We start from the raw sequence: 22,008 nt of genomic DNA, 5'->3' as shown, positions 1-22,008 counted from the left end.
AAGCAGCTAACCAGTCTTCTCTAATTCAAAATTTCAGATAAAGTAGGCGTATTTTCCAGATCACGACATGAAAATGGGAGATAAAATTATGACAGGCCAAGCATATTATCTCTGAGATGTAGATTTTTTCCCACTTTTTATATTGGAAATCATCGACAGTCCTGGAAATATCCCAATATTTCTGTTTTTTTATCAGTATAAGTTTGTGAGAAACAACAATGGTTGTTTATCTCTGTTTAGAGTGACGAGTAAAAACCAACCCTAACTGCACAGACTTAGGGTTTTTTGAGATGGGTAGTTAATGAAAACGTTTCAAGTTACAAATGAAATGGTTCTCAAAACTTTTTCAAAGATGTGGCCAAGAATGTCTCAGAGCTATTGCATAAAGAGGTGTTGTTGGAGAGCAGATCCTACTCTCATATAGTGAGATGAGTTAAAGCTGTTTTCTCTCTTTTTTATCATCTTACTAGGAATAGCTTAAGAGGGTAGTTTAATCTTCGTAAGAAAAAAAGAGTAGGGGTTAAGAGAAGGTTAAGGGGGTTTCTGTTTAGAACTCCACGGAGAAAGAAAAGAAAAAAATAAATGAGAATTTGACCATTATTATTCCCAAACCACTCTTGTGTCCCGCTTTCTCTCATTTTTTTTCCTTAATACTATTTAGATCAAGGACATATCCTCCTTCTCCTTCTTTTACCTTTAGTTGGAAAGGTCGGTACTCCATTGTCCTTTAATTACCCAATTATCCATAGGTAAAAGGGTAAATTAAAATTGTAAGAAATTATTGTTCATTAAATATGTAATCGTAACAAGCTTATCCAATAATATGATGTCATTTATTTATTTTTAAATATATACATGTAGATATAGAAATTTAATCATAAAAGTCATACTTTGAGAAATGGTCAAAGTTAAAGATCTCAATAGTCAAACCATAAAAGTTTTATTAAACAATAAGATCATTACAATTATAGTTTTGGTCAAAATAAGTCAAGAACGATAATTAATATCAAATTGTAATCAATAGTCAATATAAAATAAAACTGTACAAAGTCACCATGAATCGAATTAGAAGATAATGACACCTAAGTGTCAATGGTGGCTCATGGTGACAATGGTGTTGGAAGAGAATTCCAACCAAGTAAAGGAGGTGGTACATCGATGAAACATGGCATCTTTGTAAGGCTTAGATCCCAACTCAAATAGAATCCTCACATAAGCACAAGTAGTAACAAATAATTATCTTCATGATTACTTTGCCGCTATCCTTCGATTTGCTACATGTAATACGGGATCAAATCTTCTTATGAAACACCAATGAAGGGAGTTCTAATACTAATGCTCCAATCAAAATCGAATCAAAGGACCAAATAAGAGATACGATAGTGACGCTTCACAGATACATTAGATCAATTTTAGATAAATATTACAAATTGAGTCACTATATTTAATAAAAAAATTTAATTAAACTATTTTTACTAATTTTTACCCATATGTTGTATGTGGGTGAACAAATGTCTTAGGCACATCCCAATATTGGTGACAAATTTAGCCTTACAATAAGATGAATGTGGCTTATGATAAATCGTAAGTCTAATTAATTCATTTATATTAATGATAGAGATAACTGAAGATTGAAGCTACTCTTAAACAACTAAAAATCATAAAAAAACAAGAACAATCATAGCCATCTGTAAGGCTTATAAATAAGAACTAGTAACGGCCAGAAGAAGCAGCGCAGTCTTTGCTAGCAAAGGAGACGGTTCCCTCCGCCAGATCATAGCCAACCTTGTAGTTCTGCTGCGCCACGTTTCCAAAGATCATTAGCCCGTCGCTAGGCAACACGGCCAGGCAGATGATCCCTTCTTCTACCTCGATGAATGTATTCAATGGCGCCAGCCTGAGATTGGCCCCTGAGAATCCGAAGTTCAAGTATGGAAGCTTTGCGTCGGCTTTAGCTCTGTAACATAACTGGAACAGCTGCTGGGGATCCTTAACTGGGGTCAGGTCGATGACTGATGATACAGCGGAGGTCAATTCATCGAATACGGAGGAGATGAGGTAGGTGAGAGTGGTGCCGGAATCGATGATGATGTTGCCTTCCGGGTTTGGGAACTCGATCACCTTCTTCCCGACTGTGATCTTCTCCAGAGACAGGTAGTAGAATGTGTCTGGGTCAGCTTTCACCAGGGGAGTGGAGACTGCGCCTTGGCCAGAAACAATGGCGTCTCTGCCGAAACTGAGAACGCTGCTGGCGGAGTCGTCTGTTAAGGGTACCAAGCAGTAAGAAAATTTTCCGTCGATGGAAGAACCCAGACGGCGGATGAGGGAGAGCGACCCACCGCCCAGGCCAACCAGACCGGCTCCTCTGCTGGTGAACGTGCCTTGATTCTCATGTCCGCAGCCGAAAACACTCTTGGGGAACTTCACCTTGGACCCGCTCGTGGAGTCGAACGTGAAAGTCTCCGTCGCCAGAGTCCCGATCGTGTACGACTGGTCGCCGTAAGAGTATTGGTACTGGCAGCTTCCGCTAGAGCAGGAGGACCGGAGGCCTTGGCAAGGAGCCGATTGGCAGGAAACGTTACGGTAGGAGGAAGAGCTTTCTGGGTCGAAGAGGGGATCGTCTTGCTTGTAGCAATTCTCACAGGGCTTGCACTGGGTCCAGATGAGATCGCTGCCGGTGTCGGCGATGGCGAGGATCTTCACCGGCGGAGTCCCCAGAGCGAGGGTCATCAGGTAGTCCCCACCGTTTGGAAGCACCGAGGATTCCGCAGCTTGTGGAGACTGATCAGACAACGAAGACTTGGCGGACCTTCTCAAGAAATAATCCACACGATCCTTCGATCGTTTTACAGCTCTGGCGATTCGAGCAGACGATGATTCGAGTGGATTGTAGAAAGGAGAACGGGGAGAATCCCTGCGAACGAGTTCCACACTGAACCCAACCGTCCCCGCTTCAACACCACACGCAGCGAAGAAGAAGACGGCCAAAGCCAGAGAAAGAAGAAGACGAACCGCCATGACGTGACTGTGTGATTCTTGCAGAATCAACAGACGAGTATTTAAAGAAGGGAAAAGCAGAGATACAGAGAATACACAGCCCGCGCAAGATGAACGCAATCAAAGAGATTTTCTCTGTAATTACTTCCAAAGACGGGGAGTCCAACCAACTTGAACGGAGAAGAATCTGGGGCATGAATCATTTTCCTCAATCAGACGAAGCCATAAAAGAAAAACAGCAAGCGAATCAGATTATACAGGCACGAGGTGCAATTGAGACGTGTATAAGTAAAGATTGGGTGATTCAAACTGCATTGGATAAATGAAGATAGAAGATTGAAGAGATTACACAGGCTGTATTCGTCGCAATAACTACTAAAATAGAGCGTGGAAAGCGATTAGGATTATGAAACGCATCCGAGTTAGTCGTTTCGTATCTGTGCATGAACCGGTGTAAATACGTTCCATGGATTTTACCGGCTTTCTCAACAGGTGTTCATCATACTATAAATTTCTGAACTGATCAAAGACGATGCTCCGAAAAGGAAGAAGATGCTAATTCGTTTTTATTTACTTCCTATGAACTCTAGAATTGGAAATGCTTTCATTATATACTATGATTTTTACAAATGAAATCAATCTGTATTCATCTTTGGTATGTTGTGTTTATTTTAATTATCATAGTTCTCATTAAAATGTGTTTATTTTAAGGAATCGTGACAGGGTTTTGAACAATTTTTTATTAAAATGTTCCCTATTAGAAAAAATTCTCATTGATGTTTTTTTTTTCTTTGCATTTATGTTACAATAAGAAATGACTAAAAAGTTACTATAATATTTGAATTTTTACTAGAAACACAAAATATTATAAATAATTATATTTTAGTATAATATCTTAGTTAAATTATACCCTTAAGGATTAGTATAAATATGTCCCTATCTCATATCATTGGGTAGAGCCAAAGTAAAATAATAATAACCAAAAAACTCTAGACCGATAGCAGAGAGGAGAGAAAACTGATGCCTAACCGATAAAGGAACTACGACTATATAAGGTTTATAGAGGTGAAGTATTGGCTTAGGGACCATTTGTTATTGGAACAATAGGAACTCATTTTTCAATCTCTTGTGACATTTTTCAAGATAGAAGAAATTGTTGAAATTTTTTTCTCATCCCCTAAAACCTATATATAATTTTGGTCGAACTGAAAATTTTGTATTTGTAATTTTTTTATATGATTTCTTATTGATAAAAACATAATCTAAAGAATTATTTCAATTTATTTGAGAGAAAGGCTCCTCTAACGATTCAAACACTATTGAGGTTCAATTAGGAGAAGGGGGGAAAGAGATGAAGAAGGGAAGAAAAAGCAAAATGGAGATACTAGTGGATTGTGCACATCAATCTTTAAATATCAAAAGGAGTTTAAATCAATCATTTATGTAACATCTTCAATTGTTCTTAGTTATGCCCAAGAGCAAAAAACAAAGGACATAACTACTCTTAGTTGTGTTCTACATGGTCCCTAACTGTTCTTGTTCTCTTCTTCTTTTTATACATTTGTAATTATGTGGGAAGGCTTTAGAAGTTAACATGGTAACAGAGCAGATGTTCTAGGGTCTTGAGTGAAAGCTGCTCATAATTTTTTCTCTCGGTTGAAGAAAGAGCACTTTGAGAAGAAAGTTCATGTCTAATCATGGAAGATTTTTTGTGGCTAGTGTATTCCTCTTAAAGATAAGTTTCTACTCCATTTGAATCTTTTGGTTGGTTGAGTTTTTGGTAAAGGATGATCAGTTGGTAGTCTTTCTTTATTCAAATTCAAGCTTTGATTCTTGTTGCTTGTTTCTTTTCATGCATGCATTCTAAAACTTGAGAAAACAACTTTGTTTTTTTCATTACTTAGCCTTCTCATGCACTAGTTTTCAGCCACTCTTTCAATTTAATTTTTTTTGTTTAAATGAAAACAAAAGATCTCTTAACATGGCTGATTTTCTTTTTGTGATATTGCTGGATTTCACAAAGATGGAATTGCTTCCTTTGATAGCTTCAATTAAGTTGTTTCATTTTTTAGTTTTTCCTTCAATCGTAATTAAGGAATTGCTTCAATCTAGGAAAAATTGATTGTCTTAAAATAACTCCAATCTCTCTAAAAGGTTTTCTATGGCTGAAAATAGTCATTTTTCTTATTTAGATCTAGGAAAAATTGATTGTCTTAAAATAACTCCAATCCCTCTAAAAGGTTTTCTATGGCTGAAAATAGTCATTTTTCTTATTTAGATCTAGGAAAAATGATTTTCTTAAAATAACTCCAACCTCTCTAAAGAGGGTATCAAATTACCTTTCTTGGACCCTATCGGTTAAAAGATTCTTTCTCACAAAAGATCTTGTTAATCACCTTATCACATCTTCTCCACCGTTAATTAGGAAGATGCTAATTATAAAAGATGGGTCAAAGAATATACCTTAGTCATAAAATTGGCTAATGAATAGCATGGAAGAAAGTGCGTCCAATAATGTTATGCACTTGGATATGATCGAAATTATTTGGGATACATGTGCTAAGATATGCTTTACTACTGATAGTCTTCAAAGACTATAATATTCTCCAAGCCATAGAAGAAGGCAATCTTACTGTTTTTTTTTTTTTGAAAAATTCCAAGATTACTTAAGAGATTGGAAATTGGCACAACCCTACACCACTATTTTGGCCATTCAAGAAAAAAAACGACGAGAAGAGTTGGTTGGAGCAATTTGTTTTACTAATAGAAGTCATATATTGAGGTAGCGAAATCTCAATATCTCACCTCCATAGACAAACTATCCTTTAATGACATATGCACTACCATGCGCCGTGTTCTAGTTAAAGAAAAATTCAAAGTCCAAGATTTAGCCACACAGAAACATCTGCCATGTTCAAGGTAGTGAGGGAAAAAGTCATGGTAATTCTAGCAAAGGGGGAGGTATATTTGATTCCTCAAATTCTCGTTCTTGCACTTACAATGATTTATTCAATCATGAACAAGACAAATGTTGGAAGGTCCATGGTTGATCGACAAATATGAATCAAGTGAGTGAACAAAAAGAGGTTGATTCTTAAAAAAACAAAACACTGACTGGAGAAGATTATGAAATCCTTCATAGATTGAAGAGTATGCTCATCACCCTTCCTAGCACCTCTTCAACCACCATTGCCACCTCAGGTATGTCATCTGCCCTCTTATGTGACTCTTCTCCGTCCTAGATTATTTATTCTGGAGCTTCTGAGTATCCTAATGGGAAGATTGATAACCTTTCTAAACTCTTCCCTTGTCTTACTCCATGTTTTGTCTACATTGCCAATGGATCACAAATATAAGTCCACGAGATAGGTGTTTCAAACCTCTTTTCTTCCTTACCTTTATCTATTTTCTCTTTGTTCCACAATTTCCTTTGAGTCTCATCTTAGTTTGTAAACTTACTAAGAATTTGGATATGTTGTAACTTTTTCTACCATTTTTTGTGTCTTTTCAGGATATTCAAACCAAACAGGTGATTGGTGGAAGCCATGAGAAAAAAAAAAGACCTTACTACATTGACACTAAGCTCATCTCAGCCCTTGTCACAATGGAACAACAACTTGTCCAATGGCACAATAGGCTAGGTCATCCTTCTCTACCTACTTCACAATCTCTTATTCCAACCTTACATTCAATTAAACAATTATCATGTGACTTTTATCAATTAAGTAAACATCAAATAAGTGTTTTTACTTCTCGCCAAAATGACTCACGTAGTAATCCCTTTTCTTTGATTCATTTTGATACATGGGCCTTCAAATGTATCTTTCTTGGGTATACAAAAAATAAAAAAAAAGGATATCTATATTGACACCCAGAATTACATCATACCTTTATATATGTTGATGTAACCTTTTTGTAAGATCAACCTTTCTATCCTCGTCAATACTCCTCTTTTGCACGTCTTACCCCCTTGCAATTACCTAGACCTCAAGCGCCACAAGATGGACAAATACTTGATCCTGATAATGAAGACACTTCTCCTCCTCTAGCTCACTAGTCACATGTGAGTCTACTGATTATGAGGTAGGTTCTTCTCCTAGTCCTTTTATCCCTTTTGGTACTCACTGTGACACTCGTTCCATAACTCCTCGAAAAGAACCTCACTCATGTGTCACTCCACGACCCATTACTTCCCATCCTTTTTTTTTCAATTTTCTCTTAACTCACAAATTATCTCCCAGCTGTCAAACCTCTCGGCAGCCATTTCCTCCATCTCTCTTACTAAAGATTATCAATAAGCTGATGGGAAGTTGCTATGGAGGAAGAAATGACTACCATTCATACCTGTCAGAGTGGTTCTGTCCACTCTTGTAAGCAGTAGCTTTCCGCACCTAACATATCGGTCTGTTGCGTTGTATTGGCTAGCCGTTGTCATGGTATCAAAGCTGGGCACGCCACGTCCCGCGTTCGAATCCCATGAGAGGCGGTCAAGAATGGGCGGGGTGGGTGTCAGAGTGGTTCCGTTCTCTCTTGTAGGCGGTAGCTTTCTGCACCTAATAGATTGGTCTATTAAGGTGTATTGGCTAGTCGTTGTCATGATATCAGAGCTGAGCACACCACGTCCCGCGTTCGAATCCCGTGAGAGGTGGTAAAAAAAAATGGGCAGGGTGCGTGTCAAAGTGGTTTCGTTCACTCTTGTAGGCGGTAGCTTTCCGCACCTAATAAATCTGTCTGTTAGGTTGTATTGGCTAGCCGCTGTCAATACCAACCACACTTGGGATCTTAGTATTTTACCATCTAAGAAAGAGCTTGTTGGATGTAAGTGAGTTTTTACTATCAAACATAATGTGGATAGAAGTATAACTTGTCTCAAAGTCAAGTTTATTGAAAAGGGTTACACTTAATCCTGCAGAATTGATTATGAAGCAACCATTTCATCGATTGCTAAACTTAACTCAATACATGTTCTTATTTCCCTTGTTGCAAATTTTCAACGAGATCTCCATCAACTCAATATTAAGAATGTCTTTTTAAAATGGATATCTCCAAGAAGAAATTTACATGTTACAACCATCCGATTTTGTGGTTGAGGGAGAGAAAGTGTGTAAACTTCAAAATCCTATCTATGGCTTAAAACAATCTCCTCAAGTATGGTTTGACAAATTTCACAAAGGTAGTCATTAGCCCCAAATTCAAAAGTTGTGAAAATGATCATTCAGTATTTATCAAATATACTAGATTTGGTAGAATACTTATGGTTATTTAAGTGGATGACATTATCTTGATTGGAAGTGATAAATATGAAATTCTAAAGATTAAAGCACTCATCAAATATTCCAAACCTAGAACTTGGGATTGCTGAAATATTTTCTTAGAATAAAGGTGTTGGAATATGGGCCCAAACCCATAAGATATGGACCCACCATGATCACGTGAGGTGGCATGAGGTGTCCTACACAATAAGAAGTCTTACAGAACCAGAATTATTATAAAAGCATGTCTCACAAAAGAGTTTTGGTTTAAATGTATTTTATTTATGTTGGGTTATTTAATTATGCTAAGACTTATCTTTAAGTGTTAGAGTTTGTGTGTAATTGGGACAAATGTAGTTTATTTGTAATTGGACTCTACTACCTTCCTCTATTATAAATAGAAGTTCATGTACTCTGATTATAATAAGTCAATGAAGTATTTCTTTTTTTCATAAATTGAACAAAAGGTTTTACAATCTAGACATGACATCATTTTATCATAAAGGAAATATGTGTTAGATATATCGGAAGAAACAAGTATTTTAAGCTTGAAACCACTTGATTCACCTCCCAATGCAAAATTGCACATTGAAGAAGGGGTTAGGGTAGATGTGGGAAGATTCCAAAGATTAGTTGGAAAATCAATCTCCAAACACTCGAACAATACAATGGAAACTCTCAACCAACAATTTTAAAATGGTGCTTACGAAAATTCACAAATCTCTTCATGCATCTATACTAGTTGTTGTAGTTGATGGAAGAAATCAACAAACATATAACAAGAGCTGCCTAGGTTTCATATGAGTTTCAATGGTAGAAAATGAACTAGTATCTTATCGTGTTTATTATGAAGAAAAATAAATGAACTCATGGTTTGTTTGTTTTTGTTTTTCTTCTTTTAGCAGAGATGGGGGTAGGGTTGGCCTTTATAGAGGTATTTTTGAACGACCTAAATCTAACCGGTACTATTAATGGGATCCGAGTGACAGTATCAAGTCCGGAACTCGTAACCGAGTATTCTTTCTTCCCCTCGGCCACCTGCTAGAAGACTCTGAAGCCACCGAGATATAGGGCTCAACACCTTGCGCCGGTCACCTCCTTCTCCAGAAGGCCACAACTGCTTTGGTAAAAAAACTTCTGGACAAGGAAGTGGTTGGTGCCAGGTGTTGAACTCCCCCAATACTTTACGTCCATGGATTTCTCTTTCAGTCCATTTGATTCTCTTTTCGTTCTCTTATTACTCTTTGGTTCTTCTCTATTCGATCTTTTTTAACACGAGGGTAGCAATTCACCCTCTTCGCATGGAAGCATGATGTAGGCGTCGCAAGAAATCGTTCCGCCTCCTTCTCCAGAAACCCATAACTGCTATGGTGGTGAGTCTCTTTTTTTAAGTCTTCGCCAATCTTCCGTTTCTCTGTCTCCGTTCTTTTTCTGTCGATCTCAATATCTTTCGTTCTTCTTTCCATTTTTTTTTTATTTTCATCTGTTTCATGCTTTGTTTTTTCTCGCCAAATGCAGAGTTTCTTTCTTGCCCTTTACAGGTTCAATTTCTTTGTCTTCTCGATCGTATAATGTTTCTTTTATTTTCTCTTCCGTTCTCTTCATTTTTTTCTAATTTCTTTCCTTTTTATTCTCGTTAAATACTGGTCATTCCCTTTCTTGTGTGCCTTGTAGCCAATAACCTCTAAGAGGATCAAAACAGCACCTTCGTTTCAGAACCCTTCTTTGTAATTTGTCACATATGATACACGTATAAAACATGTTTTTTACAGTCGTGCTTAAAGATAGCACAAATTTCCACCCTTACAGTAGTGCGAGCAGACAGGGAGAACAGCTCACAGTATCCCCACCATCCTTCCAATGCCTCCTCAAAATTCATGTCACAGTAGTCAAAGAGGCCTTCAAAGTGATGCTAACAGAAGACTTGGCAGAAAACACCTACGTTGCAGTACTCCTTTTTCTTTCTTTCTGGAGATGTACTGAATTCTCCTGATTGGTATTAGAACTGATCTCTATAAGAAAGTAAAAAAAAAAAAAAAAAACCAGGGAACTTAATCCTTCGGTGAGAACACTCAAAAGTGTAAAATTCACAAGTTTAACAATCCAAGAAAGAATAAAATTGGCCTTAGAGAAGCAACAAGGATAATCAGTATCACATACCATCCAAGACCTTAACCATATCGCTTCTTAAACAATTGATGCCGCTTGGAGGGATCTTTCGGTTTACTTTTGAGCTGACCAACCTGCTTACCCCGTCCAGAGCTGCCAAAGAGGAAACCCCAGTTCTCATAGATTAAGAGCTAGCAAAAATGATTTCTAAAGGAAAATAAAAAGATTGGATGCCCTGGTTGTGGAGCCTTTCTAAATTTCAAGAGGATATGACTTCATAAGACCATATGTACCAATCTTGCACAGGTAAAGGCTCCAATACTCTTCTCAATGAAGTGGTACTGGTGACATAAAAGGACAATGGAACTAGCCTAGCAGAAATAATGAGAGAAATCGCTCCAATTTTAAGGGGCAAAAGAGAATAGGCCATACTTGTATTCCATGTAGACCATGCCCTTTGCACCAGACATTGCACTCATTGAGCCCACAGATCGACGAGCTTTCAGGAGAGTGATATCATCAGCATCTTCTTCCAATTGTTCCAAACCTACTGCATCATCACCGGCATTCAAAACCTGTTGCAACACGATCGCCAAATCAGCAACCTCTCCATGTTGCTACAATAGTAGAATAAAAGCAGAATGGTGGAAAAGACAAACCTTGGTGAGAAGTGCAAGTTGTTCGTCAAGACGATGATAGTTAAGTTCAGGCCCCGAATCAGGTGGAGGCAAGCTTGTAATGATCTACAAGTTTTTTTAATTCACATACTTCTAAAATTAGAAAATATACTTTTGAGATGGAAAAATAACCATGTGTCAGGATCAGAATCTCAACCATACCCAGCGCTTACTAAAGTTCAACAAATGCCATGTACTTTTTCTGTAATTTGTTCACTACATTATGGACCTAAGACAAGTAGGCTTTTTCTGTCATTCTTCATATTTGCAAGGGCACTTTTATCCTTACATGTAAATATCATGCACCCATAATAAAAGAAAAGACAACAATAGCAAAACAGATTATCCTTAGGGAGAAAGTCATAAACTTCTTATGCAGCTGACATGATAAAGAAGCAGGAAGAACTGATTTTTAAATCTTAGCTCTCTCACTCACTTGAAACCCTTCCTTCATCCAGTCAATACACAGATTATATTGTCTTCTCCCAGTTGATGTGAATACATGCCCAGTTATAGGAAAGTTCAAACACTGGATTTATTTTTCTAGCTCCAGTTCAAGGATACTGTGGAGAAGGTGGGTCAAAAGGTCATTGTGGATATAGTAAAGGGACTTTTCACCGTGTAAGCAAAAAACACTACATTCAGAAACGAAACCAGCTCAAGCATCTAGGGCAAATCAAGTTAGACCTACTATTTTTGGATCTGCAGTTGCTAAACATGTACCCATATTTTCATTATAATTCGTTTATACATCAAGGCTTACATGTCACTTCAGGCTTGTACAGGATAAATTTCTCCTTACATTTAAAATAAAAGATAAGCATAGCAGAATTTCAATTCACTGAACAATTTCAGTGAAAAACTTATCCAGAAACTATTACGTCTTCTTGGTCACTTGATTTCATGACTTATTAAGGTACCCAATGGTGCCTAGTCGGATTGCATTAAAAAGCTGACAACACATAAAAGAAGAATACCTTAAAGCTATAACCTTGATCAATCAAGAACTGTTGCCTTTTGGTTGAGTAATACATCTCCTGCACCGTCAGGGAAGCAAGAATCTTGAGATAAACCGTAGAAGAAATAGATGTAGTAGAAAATCCTTAACAAGCTCAACAATTTAATGCAAGCCCCTTGTACCATAAGGGTTAATGATATGATCAGGTGAGACCCCACATGCATATTGTGCTGTTATAAAAGAGGGATTCCTTTGCCATAAAAAATGGCAATTCGAATTGGGGTCAGAGAAGCTGAGTCTTCTCATGACAACGATTGATACGAACCACGGCAGAGTAAAACCAGCCTTTGTTCGCATCAACGATGGTATGTTAAAAAGGAAAAAAGGTCTAGCAACAAAGACAGCACCCATGTTGCCTTAACCAGTTGGCTTGGTAGTACTAACAGTGTGCCACAGAAAAAAAAGGGACACAAAGGAACAGAACTCCATTAAGGTCCGAAAAGATACTTACTAACACATACAAAAGATGTTTTAAGAACTCATATGCTGTAACACAGTGAAAGAATTTGAGAGAGGATCTCTCACCACACCTGAGTATCAGTAGATACAAGAGAGTAGAAGAAAGCATTATATTCCTCTTTACCTCCTGCCATTCTATCTTGAAGTCGACCCTGTCAGTCAGAACAGTATCAGCACATATCATGATATCTCCCAATACTAAAAGGAAGACAAGCCCAAATGATGCCAATGGAAAAGATTGCAGATTGTGATGTAATGATGTTGACAACATCAGTAGCATAGAGTTGTTTTTTCCCTTTGTTTGTTAATGTTTTTTTTCTTTGAAAGGTGAGTGTTGTAAATTTTTATAGCTTATTAAATATATGCAGGTCATAATATAATCTTTCAAAAACATCCACTGGATATTGCTGAACTTGATAAAAGGAGGTCAACTTTGGGTAATCTCCTTTGACTATTGTCCAAGATAAGTTGCTCTTTTAAGGTTTAAAAAGAAAAAGGTAATAAACATGTCAACAATGCATGGGCTCCAAAACAAGGGGTTTGCCGAAGACAAATTTAAGTAGCAAAGGTTCCAATTTTAAGGTCGACTCTGCTCCGGTTTTCAGTTCAGTTTTGCACTTTAAAGGATAGGGTTACAAATAAAAATGTTTAGGCTGTAACCAAAATGGGTAGTTTTAACCATTGATGATGAGATTGTCATTTAGCTGTTACTCAATAAACAATAAGGAAATCTCCAAATACAGCACTCAAAGAAACTTTTTTTTTCCTGCCAATATAGCCACTAAATGCCTTATATCTAAATGTGACCTAATTCCAAATGTCAGGGTTTACCAACTCAGTCTCAGATACTGTCTTGAGTATCCTCAAATCCAGGATGTTTCGGCTGTTATGAGCCAAATAAGCTGAGACAGAACATTTATCTCACATTTGATCTGAAACCATTAAGAAAAAAATCTAAAGAATAATTTTAAGGTCGACTCTGCTCCGGTTTCCAGTTCAGTTTTGCACTTTAAAGGATAGGGTTACAAATAAAAATGTTTAGGCTGTAACCAAAATGGGTAGTTTTAACCATTGATGATGAGATTGTCATTTAGCTGTTACTCAATAAACAATAAGGAAATCTCCAAATACAGCACTCAAAGAAACCTTTTTTTTCCTGCCAATATAGCCACTAAATGCCTTATATCTAAATGTGACCTAATTCCAAATGTCAGGGTTTACCAACTCAGTCTCAGATACTGTCTTGAGTATCCTCAAATCCAGGATGTTTCGGCTGTTATGAGCAAAATAAGCTGAGACAGAACATTTATCTCACATTTGATCTGGAACCATTAAGAAAAAAATCTAAAGAATAATTTAAAATAGAATAGTAAACCTGGCTCATTGTATAATGTTTGCACTATTTTGTCCCTATATTAATAAAGATGGAGTAGAACTCACGTATCAAGATGAGACAAACTAATCTTTAGATTTAGTCTATTTATCTCTTTTCAATTCTAACAACTTACATATTTTGAGAAAAAACTTCTCCTTCCGTGAAGAAACACATAAAATGACACCCTGCCTCTCTGTTGGCTGTAATAAATTAGGAATGAAGAGGAGAAAGTGACAGCCCTCTCCTCACCTGCTCACCATGCAGAAGAAACCCTCCACGCGTGGGTAAGGGAAAGAGTGTTGGCACTCCCCTTTTTCTATCTAGGGAAATGAAGAAGAGTCAGCTCTCCCTCAGATAAACTCTCTCTCAACTATAATTTTTTAAAACTTTAATGTAATTTAGTCATTTTGGTCCTTAACTTCTTCAAGTCACAGTAACAGTTGGATCATATTTGTCCACTAGATTTTAACAGAGAGGCTATATTAAGACAGATGGCGCTAAAGGGCGACAAGTGCAAAATACCTTAAACAACATTGCCTGTTACGTTGCCAATTTCAAGTGCTTTAGGTTGGTTGACAGCCAGTATAAAAATAAAGCCTCCACTCAGATCATGACTTCAATTCAGATACAAGCATGCTGGATCATAGGCCAAAAAATGCATGGACAGAGATGAGAAAAGCTTGAGACATTACAGAAGTAGCACATGGTTGCAACTAATCCTTGTCATAGTGATGACAATGATGACAAAGACAACGATAACAACGACAACAACAATGATGATGAGTTTTCTATTACCAACCACAAGTATCATTAAGCACTCCAAGTACAAAAGCAAATGATAAAAATACCCACTTTTGCTCTCAGAATACGTCCAAGTCGCTGGGCTTCTTGACGCCTTGATCCAGCATGTGATGAGATCTGGATAATTACATTAGCCTCAGGAATATCGATTGAGTTATCACCAACCTGAAAGCACCAGAATAAGCATATTAATCTCAAACATACACAAACCAAATACTGTTGAAGGACCACTTGGCCCACCATAAATTGCAGTTTTTTAAGCTCAAGAAGAACGATTATTTGAAGCTTTGGTTGACAAACATGAAAAGATAAAAAGAAAAAAAGATACAAGTAATATAAGCACTTGGAAAATAATGTCCTCAATTGAACAGAAACCTCATTTGGAGATCTAATTGGCAGATGATCTAGAGTTGCATCCAACATTTGTGCAGACTTACCTTAGAGAGAAAAACAGTGTTTACATCAGGGCTATGCTTGAATGCATACAAGATTCTTGTCCTCTCATTGTGGCTATGAATGAAAAGAAAAACCATTCAGTAGGATACGTGCAAAATATAATAGTGGAAGAATAATGATTTGGAATATTATAAGACAAACCTGGTTGCACCATAGATCATTGGTTTTTTGAGCTTCATAGCATACTCAGTAAGTGCAAAAAGATTATCAGCAAACACAATGATCTTATCACCACGCTGTTGTTCATGAAACCGGATAAGAAACTCACATGCCCTGAATTTATTTGGGTTCATTACATATAAAGCCTGAAAGAACAAAGACCGTTGCAAAGAGATAAATAAGACCACAATTTTATTCAGAAAATAAAATATAAGAACAGTTAAACAGGAAAGAAGAGTAACTAATAGAAATACGCTTTGGGTGACACAGACTGTTAACATCCTAAAAATAAGAGCATGATGACATAAACACAGTATCAATGTATTTTTTAATAACAATCCAATCAGTTTATGACGGTGCATTTCCATGATTTCAGTGTGAAATTCCCCAGTACAACAAATAAAACTGCAAAGATTGTACTTGTTCAATACCAAAATCATGACATACTCATCTGAAAGGTGAACTTCTACATATGCCGACTCCTAACAAAAGAGAGATCTAAATTGGTTGAAGTCAAAATCAAGTTACTTCAACACTATGGGCAATTCATTAACGAAGTCAGCTTCATGCAGATTAAATTAATAAACCCATCCACTTGAAAAAATAAAGTATATTTAGCTAGTCATTTTAAAATGGCAATTCACTTAAATTAGTCTAGGAACCAGGACTATTAACACCTCGAAATTGTTGGAAAAATGTAATGTCACTAAAAATTGCATTGTCAATTGATATACAATTAAAGATGTAAAAATACTAAATGCTAAGAGGCACAAGCTCTCACAATGCATAACAGCTGTCAATAAGAAATATAGGACATAACATATTTTATAGTTAAGGCAATCAAAATCAGAAACTGTTTTTTTACATAACCAAATTTATGAATAATCTAGAAAGGTGAAAATACAAATGAGTGCAGAGAGCATGTGTAACTAACCTGTTTTTTTTTAGAATTTTCTTTCTTCAAATATTCTGCAAAAAACTCTTTTGTCATTGGACACCATACTTCAGCACACTGGACATTTGCAATGAACCCTCCTTTTACAAGATCCAACCAGTTCGCTTCATATAATTTAGGGCCAATAAGGAAGTTCAAATCTGTGATACGTTCATCCTCTCTCACGAGGGTTGCTGTGGTATGAAGTTCGAAAGTCAGTTCCCAGCAAATATGAAGAGTGAAGACAACATTCTTTAAGAAGGGCAGATCCAAAATCCATCAAATACCAATACTGACCAGTTAGCCCAAGTTTACAATGAGATTTAGTGATACTAATGACCTTCCGAAACATATGTGCAGGGACAACATGTACCTGAAAACACCGTTTGAAACCCAAATAAAAGGAAACAGTAAGAAAAATTCAGTTAGAAAGCACAGGAAGCAGGTAGATAATCTCCAAAGTAAAGAATGTGTAAATCAACAGTGTGAAAGAGTTTAAATTTAGTGAAATCTTTATTTAAGAGCACCAAGATCATATATCCATGTCAGGAACTGCTTAACCTCACAAGCCTTGTGTGCAATCCACGTAATAGTGACAACACACAATTCGCTAACCAAAATGATCAAGAAATGATGCTGCATAAATGCACTTTATATATACAACAAACAACTTAGCTACGCTGAAGCAGTTGCTCCGAAAATCATCCACTTAAGAACCTGTACTCAGCAAGAGGGTCTAGGTCATAGTTCAAAATAGTTTTCCCTCATGGTCTAACAACTAAAATTATCTAATAGGTGAGATTTTTGGATCATAGCCCATACTCTATTTCATATTTTATGTAGCTTTTTGCCATTGACATCAATTTTTCCTTTCTTCCATTAAACACCTACTATAATTCCAAAGCATACACACATAACTAAAATATAGCTTTACACAAGAAATGTACCTCATCCATGAGAAGCAAACCCCATTCTCGATTTCTTATCTCCTCAATTATCTTCTCAGACTCTTCAGACCTTTTCCCGCCAAAAGCAACCATGTTATAAGTTGTCACAACCACACCAGCATTACCACGAAATCTCTCTTTACTATCAGAAGTGAAACGACATATCTGATCATCTCGAATAGTAGACCACAACTTGAATTGGAAGGCCCACTGGTCTACAGAAACAGCATTTGTTGCTAAACAGAGGCAGCTCTTTCGTATTCGACAGGCTGCAGAGACACCGACAAGAGACTTCCCGGCCCCACAAGGAAGAACTATAATTCCAGATCTTGCTCTTCCTGCAATTTACTACAAGTTCACCCTCATGCTGAAACATCTATAATCGAAACAGAAAAGACCAAGCTATACAGAGAAGTAAAGAAAATAATCAAATCTCAACTTTAAGACACAAATGTTTAAAGAAAGGTGTGAACCTAGCATCCTATTTAAGAGATCACTTCTTAAATGAAAGCCTCAGGGTATACACATCCAAGGTGGTCTTCTTCAAAACCAACATTATTTCTAACAAGTAACAGACAATCGACAGCTTGCACCCACCAATTGAGGGCTCATACCATGAAGAGGCTCGCTCATGTTAGAGCAAATTGACAGCCTCATCATTGCCACATTATTCAATCCTCTACATAGGACAAACTCCTACATAACTCAGCAGCATGATGTCTTTGCAAGTGCAAGCATGTGGTAGCATTGACCAACCAACTCTAGGCCACCTCTTGGGTGGTACATCCAAAGCTGACAAAATAGCAAATAATCGAGCCACACAGGTTCTCGACATTGCATCTACAAGGTCAAGTAATATAAGAAGAAAAGTTCAAATATAAACGTACAACAAATCAATATGCTTGGACAATATGCAGAACACCAATCAGTAAAATGCAGCTCAACTAATTTGTGGCAGAAAACACAAAAACCAAGGCACAACAAGAATTTTTTTTCAATGACAACAAGAAAAAAGAAAGAATTTATTAAGAAATACATGGAACAGCCAGACTATTTGATAGGAGAAAAATGAAAGCAAATGTAGAAAAGGATTATCAAGAATGGATATGATAATATTATGCTTCGTTAACATATTCTTGATATAGAATCTTATATGATATAGATCACGATATAAGATATCACCAAGCACTATGTCAGTACAACAACTCCAAATGACTGGCAACCACAACGGAAGTTCTGACATTTAAATTTTTTCATCCAATAGCATCACCACCAAAGTTCCTGATAAGTTACTTTAAATAGACCATGTCAGACATTTGGTATTCCACACTACAAAAGAGAGCAGCCTACTTCCAACTACATGATTCTTTAAATTTTTTGTAATAGAAAAATCAGTTGAAATTGCACCTATCATGATGGAGATGTCCACTGGTAAGCATGATTATGTTTGGCCTATGTGACAATCAGTATAATCACATTACCAAGATGAAGTAAGATTATACATGAAATTGGATGAAATCATGGATAACCAATGTGTGTAATATCCAGTTCTAGTGCACTAGCCAATGTAGCCTCTCTGAGAATTCTACACAATGTCTTCAACAGTCTCAACTATTTTGCTGGAGAGTTATATTGACATGAAAATATTGTCTTACAATAGGCCTCACCATTTCCAAACATTTTACTGAGACTCTTTTCCTGGTATGGGCGTGGCTGAGCCTGAGGCTTCAATTCCATGTTTAAGTCAGGGTTCACCTGCAGTAAGCAACATCAAGTCAACAGCATACCCATGATGTGTGGCAAGGAACAAAACAGGCAGAACATCAAGCATTTGTAAGAAATAAAGCTTACTGTATCATTTCTGAAGTCATACTCCTCCAACATGGGATAATTTAATGCATTTGGTAAGCACCTTTGCTTGACACTTTCAACCTGTAAATGTTTAAGTTAGGTCAAAAAAATTATAACCACTAATCACTTAAATATACATCATCATTCATAGACCACCCTACCTGAGCAGGATCTATTTCAAAAGAATGGGTTTCTTTCTCTTCAGCTACTGCTGCCACATCAGCACCAGTGAACAACTCCTGATGACCACCACCATCCATTTCACTCAAAGCTTTGCTAACTGTAAATACATCACTTCCTTGTGAACCCTAAACAGTAGATCAAGTGTTTGCATCACCATCAGAATTGTGTCAGAGTTCTCATGATCTATCATAGAAATTTAACCATTTATCTGAAGGTTTAGCCATAGTGACAAATAATTTCTCCATGCTGCAGTGTGATAGTGGCTTTGGAGATGATTTCATAATTTCAATTCAAAATGAGTTTTGATTCACTATGCAAGCAAAAAATGATTAAATTATTTAACAGCACAGTTTTTTTTTTTCAAAAGAGATGTTCAAACTCCACTTCCCTTCTATGAAAAAGAAAAAGAGCAGAAGTTGTTTTCTTCCACTGTAACAAGCAAACAACTTCATGATTTAAATGGTAAATGCAACCATTTTGAATAATAGTAAAATATGTAAAGAATAGGCATATAGATGAATCCATAGAAACTCCTATGTAAATTTTCTGTCACTCGCCAAAAAGATAAGAGAAAAGACTAAATATAAAAAGGCACAACTCAGAATAACACCTCCGAAAAATATAGTGGACATGCATGAAGAAAATAACAGCAAAATAAATTACCTCATTGGAATAAATTCTCGCTTTAGATATAACCTCGTCCTTCAGCAAAGTCTTCAGCACCTGCAAGTATCATGTAAAGCATAAGTTCCAAATTCCCCTCATCACCATAAGAATAATAATAATGATAATAAAAACATCAATAATAATAATAAACCACTTGTGTCAGAATACGAGACCAAATTCGCACCTCCGGGAAAGGGGACTCCACAAAGTACCTGTTCTTCTTAAGTACAAGTTTTACTTTCCCATAATTAGAAGTTGAAGCATAAATGAAATCAATCATTTCTTTAGGGAGCTTAGTCTTTGATAGCTTGTTCAAAACAGTAATTATTGTTTCAGTCTCGAGCCCAACAGAAACAGCAGCATATAAGGAATGAGGCGTCAAGTTATACTCATGCATAGACTCTGGCCTGCACAACATTTTTCCAACAAAAATGAAAATGAGCAACCACACAGAGTTTTTAAGTAGAAGAAAATAGAAGGACATCTTAAATACCGGCAAACGGGCTCAGCAATTGCAATGAGGAAATCATAGGCTTGCTTATACAACGGTGAGAATGTCTCAAGAAAGATCTGGCCATCAGCGCAAGCCCATAAAGGGCGGTTTGCATGATCAGGCTTTAATTCGAGTTTAGAAAAATCCCTCTTCGTCGGTTCGCTTTCATCTTCATAATCCATATTCCGTACCCATAAACACAATTCAAGCACCTAAAGTAAACTAAAAACAAAAAGCTAAAACAAAACGAAAAAACGAACAAAAGTAATACCTTCACGACGATCCTCATCAAAATCTTCAGCATAATCAACATCATCATCAACAACAGCAATTCGATAATCCTCCTGCCAAGAAAAAACAATCAGGGGAAGAACAGGAGAGCAACCAAATACAGAACGAGAGTTGGGGTTTTCAAAATTATAAAACCTTAGTGGAAGTCCTGAGCTTTTTACTAGGCCGACCTTTTTCCCCTGCAAATGAAGAGACATGAAAACATTTCAGCTCGCAGAGAATTGAACCATAGGATTGAATAATTAGGAGAAAGAAAGAAAGTAGTACCATGTCCAGCCATATTTTATGAGTCCCACAGTTCGACGTAGTAACCGTCAAAACGAACGAGTTGCTTCTAAAAAGGGAAGAAATACTTTTCGGTTTCAGTATTCTCGATTCTAATTAGTTCTCTGTCGCTCACTCTACAGAAGAGGGACCTATTTCTTTCTTCACTCTAAAGTGATTACAGGGGTGGACGACTCGTTCGTCGCCCCTTCTGACTACCGCTTCTGGAAAGAGCAGAAACTAAAAGATGAGGAAGCAGAATACCAATGCGATATCAATATTTCTTTCTTCACTCGAAAGTGATTACAGGGGTGGACGACTCGTTCGTCCCCCCTTCTGACTACCGCCTCTGGAAATAGCAGAAACTAAAAGATGAGAAGCAGAATACCAATCCGATATCAATATTTCTTTCTTCACTCGAAAGTGATTACAGGGGTGGACGACTCGTTCGTCGTCCCTTCTGACTACCGCCTCTGGAAAGAGCCGAAACTAAAAGATGAGGAAGCAGAATACCAATCCGATATCAAAGGCTGCTCCATGGGTTTTGACACAAAGCGTGATTTGGTACAGCAAGAACATTTATCTATCTACATATTATCTATCTATCTATCTATGAAGTACCAACGACGTCCCCAACTTGCCCCGTATATTTACGAATCCCTCCACGGATAACCAGACACTTCCGTGGCATGCTTAGTCAGCAAATCACAAATTCAAGCCATAATTGATGCTTTGTCTTACCCTTAATAGAGAAGAACTGATCATCATTAAGCACATATCCAAAGAGGTTTTTTTCTTTTAAAATAGAAGAAAATAAATATTTATTTGATAAATGCCAATATAATATTAAAAAAATCCCCCCCCCCCCCATCAAACAAATTATGCACAAAATAGGTTATACACAAGGGACATAGGAACCACTAATCCTACGAATTACGAATTGATCGGCTTGTATCTAACCTTTAAATTGGTTGTAAATTTTATTATTTTCAATTTTGTTATAAAACTAGGATAAAAATATTTTTTTAAAATAATTTACCTTTAAACATATTTTGTAATCTCTTACATTTATTTTA

At 36.8% G+C, this 22,008-nt stretch overlaps 2 protein-coding genes across 2 annotated transcripts; both read right to left on the bottom strand.

Moving 5' to 3' along the window:
• Positions 1–1,642: 1,642 nt before the first annotated feature.
• On the bottom strand, positions 1,643–4,086 carry LOC137953549 (aspartic proteinase CDR1-like). Its single transcript, XM_068800979.1, has 2 exons — positions 3,978–4,086; positions 1,643–3,035 (listed from the first exon to the last, which is right to left on the bottom strand). The coding sequence occupies exons 1-2, from the start codon at positions 4,084–4,086 to the stop codon at positions 1,711–1,713; spliced, it is 1,434 nt and encodes a 477-aa protein (XP_068657080.1). The 3' UTR covers positions 1,643–1,710.
• Positions 4,087–9,589: 5,503 nt separating this feature from the next.
• Positions 9,590–21,443, bottom strand: LOC137953078 (general transcription and DNA repair factor IIH helicase/translocase subunit XPB1-like). Its single transcript, XM_068800286.1, has 21 exons — positions 20,936–21,443; positions 20,804–20,847; positions 20,649–20,721; positions 20,378–20,546; positions 20,069–20,291; positions 19,882–19,941; positions 19,197–19,343; positions 19,036–19,116; positions 18,852–18,939; positions 17,185–17,522; positions 16,535–16,610; positions 16,238–16,431; positions 15,286–15,449; positions 15,126–15,198; positions 14,740–14,853; positions 12,584–12,664; positions 12,013–12,072; positions 11,018–11,101; positions 10,791–10,933; positions 10,410–10,511; positions 9,590–10,261 (listed from the first exon to the last, which is right to left on the bottom strand). Exons 1-20 carry the CDS (start codon positions 20,946–20,948, stop codon positions 10,421–10,423), a joined length of 2,316 nt encoding a protein of 771 aa, XP_068656387.1. The 5' UTR covers positions 20,949–21,443; the 3' UTR covers positions 9,590–10,261; positions 10,410–10,420.
• Positions 21,444–22,008: the final 565 nt, after the last annotated feature.

The sequence above is a fragment of the Aristolochia californica genome, unplaced genomic scaffold (assembly GCF_029961685.1).
Source record: "Aristolochia californica isolate CCGP_79_NKW_82.1479 unplaced genomic scaffold, dmAriCali1.0.hap1 SCAF_16, whole genome shotgun sequence".
NCBI classification, from domain to species: domain Eukaryota; kingdom Viridiplantae; phylum Streptophyta; class Magnoliopsida; order Piperales; family Aristolochiaceae; genus Aristolochia; species Aristolochia californica.
The sequence above is the reverse complement of the archived record's forward strand: the minus strand, read 5'-3'. Positions and strand labels throughout refer to the sequence as shown.

Coding starts and splice junctions, on each gene's coding strand:
- LOC137953549 (XM_068800979.1), bottom strand. CDS start 4,086: ATGGTCCCTAAGCCAATACTTCACCTCTATAAACCTTATATAGTCGTA. Junction 3,036..3,977: donor TATCGGTCTAGAGTTTTTTG/GTTATTATTATT, acceptor TGATTCTGCAAG/AATCACACAGTCACGTCATG.
- LOC137953078 (XM_068800286.1), bottom strand. Junction 19,344..19,881: donor CGAGAATTTATTCCAATGAG/GTAATTTATTTT, acceptor TCTACTGTTTAG/GGTTCACAAGGAAGTGATGT. Junction 16,432..16,534: donor TTGTAAACTTGGGCTAACTG/GTCAGTATTGGT, acceptor TTCATACCACAG/CAACCCTCGTGAGAGAGGAT.